Below are 7,560 nucleotides of genomic sequence, written 5' to 3' on the forward strand. Positions count from 1 at the left end.
ATCCAGGCTCTCTGGCCTGTGCTCAGACCACTAGGCCACATGGTACAAGTGGTCCAGCAGCACTCTGATGTACCCCCTTACACTGTGTCCCTGATGGCATTCATGAAGATCAACTGCCTTCTCCTCCTACTTATAAATACCCTGAGCACCTGAGAAGAACATCATTTTCAAATCCCGAGCTGCGTGCACGATGAAATTAATATCCCTTGAAGCTTTAATTGCGCTTGTCATTCCCTCCATGTCCATCCTGGCTCCATTTAACAACGGGTTATTAGAGCGTTAACTGCTCTTGGCTTCACCTTGGGCCATTAGCTAACAAAAGTCGTGGTGAGCTGGTAATAACAGCCCATTTCCCAGGGATTATTTAATTTTATTATAGCAATGGCGGATTGATGACAAGGACTCCCGAGGTGGGGACTCAGCTGGCGATGCTATACCAGTCTGTCCTTGTCTACCCCATCCTTAGACACCTCTTATTGTCCCTTCATATTGGGGTCATGCAGGCTTCTCAGGCTGTTGAACCTTTATTATAAGCAGAATATTTTTGTGCCCCTTTCCCCCTCACATCTACGAATAAGTATCCTTTCCTGCATGGGGGTCAGCACACTGGAAAGCCTAGGGCGAAGTAGAGCTTTGCCTCCATTGGTTTTCTGTGGTCTAGTATCTACATCCCATAAGAAGTGAGTTTTCCAAAAGGCCACCCATGCTCCCTGGTAATACCTATGGGTTTGGCTGCCATATTGTGAAAAACACCAACAAAAAAAGCTCAGCAACACCCCAGACCACCTGGTGTGTCCTAATTACCCATTACAATTCAGTTCTGCTGACACAGAAAGAGGTAAGAGGAGGGAAAAAAGCAGATGGAAAAAACCCCCTAGCATTTCAAGCAAAAATGTTAGTGTTTTCTCCATCTGTTTTCTTTCTCTTCCTCTATTTCTCTTTTTTTCTTCTTTTTTTTCCCCTCCTCGGTGAAGAACTAAAATCTTAATTGTTATGCACTGGGAGTGAGTGCTAAGGTTATTTTGGGCTCTTTGCTGCTGCTATATTTCCCAGATTGCCACTTTTTTTTAGCAATCTGTAGGCAAGTTCAGCTTCCTATTTGCTAAGCATTTTCTCTTGACACTACACATTTTTTTTCAGAGGAGTGTTCCTTGGATAATCAGAGGACAAAGATGAAAAGGAAAAAAAAATCCACAAATACCAGTGATATCAGCTGAGTCCCCAAAGTCCTAAGTTTGGTCAAAAAGCACCCATTTCCATTCTCAGCCAACCTCATGCAGTTTTCTTTGAGATGCAGACCACATAAATACAAGCTCCCAGTGGATTTTGAGTAGGAACAAGCTGGGATTTTATCACATACACCAGTTAAAACCAACTAGATTCTTGTCAACTATTAATTGCACATAAATACCAATCACTCTTGGATTAAATTTTTGAGCAAGCGCCTTCAAGCTGTCTCCTGAGCTGCCCCCCATGCTGGAAAGGAGCAAAGCCACTTGCTTGTCCCCCTTCAAAAAGGCCTTTGCTATGGTGCCGCTGCTGTCCATCTTGCTTTCCTCCATTGTCTCCTTTCCCCTTGGTCTGTCTGTATCAACCTGATTTCTCTTGTCTTACTGAGATATATATGTTTTTTTGTGGCAAGGACCATCTCTTTTGTTCTGTGCTTGTACAATGTGTGACACAACGGGATCCGGGTCTATGATGGGCGATCCTAGGCACTACAGCAATGTTTGGTTAAAAAATAATAACATTTGAAATATTTTGATCTATAGTGCTCTGATCTATAAAAATAACAGGGAGTGGATATAAGAAATGGGTGTAGGACCACTTCCAATGCCTATTTTCCTTGATGTTCATTTATAGCAATAATGGATGGCCTTACCAAAAACATAGGGTGTTGATTTTTGTCCATCTCTACAATATATATTTGATTATGCAAAGGAGACTCTGTTCGCCCAACATGGCTCAGAAGGTGGGTGTCAAATGTGGAGCCTTTCATCTGAAGATACAGTTCATGTGGGTGGAGACTGGAAGTCAGTATTTTCTAAGCATTGTTACATGACATGCAACACAAGATGGTGGCCTTCAGCAGGTGTTGAAACGCTCTGAATTTGAAGCGCTTCAAATCAGGGTACAGACATGCATTTGAAGCACTCCAAATCCGACTCTAAGTAGATATCCAAGGGCTGGATTCTCTAATTACCTCCCTTGCTTTCAATAAGAAGAGAAGATTTGTAAAAATACAGAGCAAGGGAATCTTATGTGGAACCCTGTAATAATTTGGTCATTTCCCACAGGTCCACTGGAACATGTCCATCTCAGCGTCCCCTTTGTCGCCATCAGGAATAAGGAAGTCAACATTACTGCCGTGGTGTGGCCAAGTCAGTCCGGCACGCTCACCTACTTCTGGTGGTTTGGTAACAGCACGAAGGTAAGATCCCCCACCCCTCTCCTTGCATCTATTCCACTCAGATGGTTTGATGGGAACAAAGTGGAACAAAGATACGCTGTCCTTGCTTGGTTTGGTATTTCCTGCTTCTAAAAAGTCTGAATGGGATCTCAACTTCATGCTTTGTGATTGTTCCCCATCCCCCTTGTTGCAATTAGCAAGAATAATTATATTTTTTTTTCCAGCTGGTTATTATTGGCACTACTGTGCTTTGACAACCACTGTTATTTACCGGCATTCACTTGCAACTTAACAAAATTACATACCGCCGTATATGGGATAATGCTGGGTTTCAGCACAGCATTTAAAAGCGGCTGGTGTTCAAATAATCATCAGTTTGTCCATTATATACCGGTATACAGCATGTAATGCTGGGGTCCAACACAGCACTTGAAAGCTGTTCCTATTCAAACAACTGGCGTTATCTAGAAATTTAAGCCAAGCTTCCAGTGAATTGTCTGTGCCTGTCCATGCCTTCTGTTCGTAGTCCAGAGTACATATAAGAGATGCAAATGACATTTCTCTTATGTGGACACTCAAGGAATTGGCAAAGAAAAACAGTTGCCTACTACTGAGGGTCCTTTTGCTGAAGACTGAAATAAAAAATACTGTTAAGGGAGTGTCAGGGAAAGACTCTTTAATGGAGGTTATTTGCATGAGAGATCTGTGGGGCAACACATTCAGATGCTCTCCTCCATTTTTTCCAGGTGTAACTCATGCAGACAATAATGTGGTTGCAGTTTTGTGTCCATCAATATTTATGAAGGCAGTTTTAGTAACATCAGCATCAACATCCTAGATTCACATGGGCAGACATGGGCTCCCGCTATGTGTTCATCGCAGAAAAAGTGATTTTACATCAAGGTAGCTAACACAGGGCACATCTACACGTTCATTAATGTGCTTTAGGTAATGCACATTAAACCTAGTACAAAAGTGCACATGTAGATGCACCCAGTGTGCCCTAGTAGAGACAAAACATGGTCGTTTTTACCTTGATGTAACCAAATGAATTCAGTCCTACATCCTCCCACTTGAGTTTAGCTCAACTAATTATTTCAAGTTGAAGACTACAACTCATCATCCATACTGCAATTGTAAACTAAGTTAAACTTTCTCAACATAAAAACACACCTATTTTTGCAAGCAACATGCAGGTTTGGACAGCCAGGCCAGATGCAAATGGCAGGGGCAGAACTGTGCCTTAGCTTTTTTTCCCCTCAGAGCTGGAGATCAGATTGCAGGTGGGCTATAAAATTTCAGACTTTTAGAATAAGAGGGAGGAGATGGAGCCAAGAGGAGATATACTGGTATCAGATAACTGTCTGTCCGGAGATCATCTTAGACCTGTAAGTGATTGGTTTCTGATGGTGATGGAAGGCACTAATAAGATTTAATACCAATAAAGATTCATCTCTCTCAGTGGTTCTCACCTTCTTAGACTTAAGGCAGCTTTGTTAGACTTGGGACACCCATTGCAAAATGCCAAGTCTTAGTTTTCACTCCTTTTTTAACTACAGAGAAGTAACAGAGCAATTCTTTTGTTGCCAAAGAACGCAGAAAGGCCATGACAGAGCAGCATTTTCTTAACAATATGGATACCTATTTGAAATCTTTGGGTTTATCTTGTGAATCATGTTCGCACATCTGGCAGTACTAACATTGTGTACATGCTTGAAAGGATCTCGAGGCACCCCAGGATGCCGCAGCACCCCGATTGAGAGTCATCGGTGTAGCTAATCTCATTGAGCTCTTTTAACGCTGCCCTGTGTCCCTTTTTCCTAGACCAACAAAAAACCCCAAAGAGTTAACTGTGGGCTTTGATTCATTGCCTTGGGCTGGTCTGTCCTCACCATCCTGCCTCTGAAAGCGGGCCGTGTTACAAATACGCACGTGCAGGAAAGAATGACTCATTACATCTCAGCATTAGGCTGGCGGATGGCAAAAGGGAATACAGAGACTGCAGCGGTGGCAGCGTCTGTGCTCCTGCCAAAACTCTGGTGCACGGTGCATAACAACTGATTTAGACAACTGCAGCATCAGCACAGCCCCGCTGTGTTTGTCTTGGGCGTGCGTGACAGCAACGACAGGGGCCGGTACTAGGGCAAAGGATGCAAAGGACTGATTGTGATTTGAGCCCGGGTTTCTGCAAGTACTTTCTCACGTGTTCCGCTGAAACAGCGAATGTTTCTCTTGTTTTTCTGTGTCTTATTCTCCCTGGAGTTTATACCATTGTGACTCTGAAGCACTATGGGTAACAGTCCAGTCTTCCCTGCCCATCTAAGCAACCATCTGGGGGGCATCGACTGGGTCTTTTTGGCACTGACGAGCCCAGAGGAATTATAATCCTGAGGCCCAACTCTGCACATGTGGCATATTTCCCAGAGTCTGGGAATCTCCATTCCTATGAGAGCCATGGACATCACACACAGCATCTACCACGTCCTGTGCTGCTTTGCACGTTTTGCCCTACACACAAAGGTCATCGCTGCAAACTGGTTTCCCTTTTAAATCCATCCTGGACAGAAATTTTCTCCCTCTCCTACAGTAATTGCTGATTCACTAATATTGCCTTCTACCCAAAGGCCAACTTGCCTGGATTAACACAGGTCCAGTTTAATAAATGTTTCTGGTTGCCTAGTAGATTTGAGCAAATGTATCTTAAACGACTTGATTTAATTTAGAGTTTGTTTCCAGGTTTCAATGCTTGCATTAAATCTAAGGAACTGCCTGAATGTTAAAGCTCTGTGATAGAGGTCAAATCAGCCATGATAATAGAGCACCCAGCCCCCTCAGACATGCACGAAACGAAGGCAGTTTTAATGGGATGCTGGTATCTGCTTTGGCTTGGATTCACAGCCTGCCACCACTAGCACAATTGGGCATGTTCGTTATGGCTTGTACGGCCCTGTTCTTTGCTGATCTGGCATGCATGTAGCTCTGACTCCATGCAAGGTAGCATCCTGGGGATTTGAGTGTGTGTATCTGTTTACTCATGATGTCTTGGGAGACCTCCTGTGCGCTACTCAAGCAGGCTGGCCTGGGTGCCTGCAAGAAAGAAAACAGATAGCAGGCTAAGCCAGCTTGAGCGGCCACCTTTGTGAAATAAAGAAGTGACCCAAAGCCATAGGAGAGGACTCCTCACTCAACGGGTCATCCCATGGAGGGAAAGCATGAGAGGTTCAATGTAACTGTATAAGAGCCCGGGGAGGTTTGATGATGTGGAAGGTGGTCAGAGTGAAAAGGATATCTGCATTCAGTTGCTGGCTGTGTTCGATTCCCTCCATGACTTTGGCTGAGCCACGGGGGTTCGGCCCCCATCTGTATTCAGGAATTGTGGCAACCTCCAACTCTTAGGTCACAAAGAGCTTTAACCCACGTGGTTAATAGCACGATCCTACTTTGAAAAGGGAGGCAGGGAACAACTTGCTGAAGTTATCTGTACAAGTTGGTGGCAGAGCCGAGACTAAAGCCCAGCACCAGATTTGAGAGGGAATTCACAGCTGGATTCCAGCTGTGGTTCAAGCCCATCTCTGAGGACAGCCTGATCAAGTGAGAGCAGTGGTACTGGGCAGGGAGGAACATTGTGCTCCTCACTGCACCGGACTAGAGTGAATGCTTTGTTCAGCTCACTGGAGAGACGGTTTCCGGTAAGCTCAGGACGCTGGGCCGGCCGGCCAGCCCAAAGAGCTTCCTCCTAATCCTGCAGCACTACGAGCATATCAGCACCGTGTGCTCCAACAGGTGTGAGATGCAGTTTGCACGGTCATTGCTTTTGTTTGGCTTTTGCAGCCCGTTATCAGCCTGGAGAGCAGCATCTCCTACACGTTTGCCGCCGAGGGGATGAACACCATCACGGTCCAGGTCGCTGCGGGGAGCACCCTCATCCAGGACACCAAGGAGATCGCAGTACACGGTATGCTTGGCCAGCAGAGCTACAGGACGGGGCAGACAGGGTCTGAGGGTCTCCCAGAGACCACTAACAAATGCAGAACAAGCCTCATTATCCAAAACCTGTTGGCCAGATCTCTCACGGCTGGAGAAGCCCTGAGAGTAGGTTTGATATGAGGAGAATCCCAAAAGGGAGGAAGCGATTGAGAAAAAGCGCATTATCCAAATCCATCTAGCTAACCTTCTTTAGAAGTAGGTCTGTCCCCATCTCTGGGTCTTGGACTCATGTTTGTACTTTATTGCATCCCAGAGTACTGGGAACAATTAACCCCAAGGTATTACATCTTTGCGTTTATGAGGTATGTGTTGGACTACAGTATAGTCCACATTATACTCAATGAATCCCACCGTGCACTGGGCACAATACAGATCCTGCCCTTGGTTTCCGGAAGACCTCCTTTTAGCTTTTCCAGTTCCCTGGTCCAGGATTTGGAGAGGATTTCCTTAAGGCATCATGGACTTATCCCTCTGGGCCTCCCTCCATTACCCTCATCCAATTATTACCAGCTACTGTCAGCGATGTGACCTTGTTCAGATAAGGTTTTGAGATACAGCAGCTTTCAGGTAATTGAGATTGCGCTGAACGTGTCTCGTTTCAATAATTGCAAGTTAAATAAATGCCCATGTGGCCACCAGACAGCTATACTTTAAGATTTAACAACCTGCTAAATGGGTTATTTATTGATTGCATAGCTGTGAAACAGCAGGTTTTAATAATCTGCTGATCCGATTTAATAACGCACAACCTGACCATTAGCAAATTTAAATAATACTGTATTTGGCTAAAGGAAGTATGCAGTTCTGGGAAACCACTGGAGTTCGTCATTGGTTTCTGGAATAAAACTGAAGCCAAGAGAATGTGAACTGGAGTGGAAGATAGGTATCCCCTTCCTGGCCCTTGTCTAGGCCTAGCTGAATCTACTACAACTCCAGTAGCTGTGATCTTTTTAGCATCCGATCTTAGCTGTGAAGCTCCTCTTTTGACTCCAGTGTTTTTGGCACAGATGATGGCTATCAATGTTGTTTCTAAAGAACGATACAGAGTTTGCCCAAATCTAAAGATGAAGGAAGAGAAGATTTGGTAGCTAGGCAGCGTGAAGCACCTAAAAGCTTAATTTTAATTCTTTTTTTTCTTTTATGATGCTTTTATTTTTATATAT

General features: G+C 44.5%; 1 protein-coding gene across 1 annotated transcript in view; it reads left to right on the forward strand.

Moving 5' to 3' along the window:
- The window catches only part of LOC109287189 (VPS10 domain-containing receptor SorCS3), a 541,768-nt gene that overhangs the window by 489,218 nt on the left and 44,990 nt on the right, over nt 1-7,560 (forward strand). The window contains exons 22-23 of the mRNA XM_019502155.1: nt 2,298-2,431; nt 6,242-6,365. Of these exons, the coding sequence (XP_019357700.1) occupies nt 2,298-2,431; nt 6,242-6,365 (258 nt within the window). The remainder of the gene's footprint in view (nt 1-2,297; nt 2,432-6,241; nt 6,366-7,560) is intronic.

This window comes from Gavialis gangeticus, unplaced genomic scaffold (genome assembly GCF_001723915.1).
Source record: "Gavialis gangeticus isolate Ggan-Ray unplaced genomic scaffold, GavGan_comp1, whole genome shotgun sequence".
Taxonomy (NCBI): domain Eukaryota; kingdom Metazoa; phylum Chordata; order Crocodylia; family Gavialidae; genus Gavialis; species Gavialis gangeticus.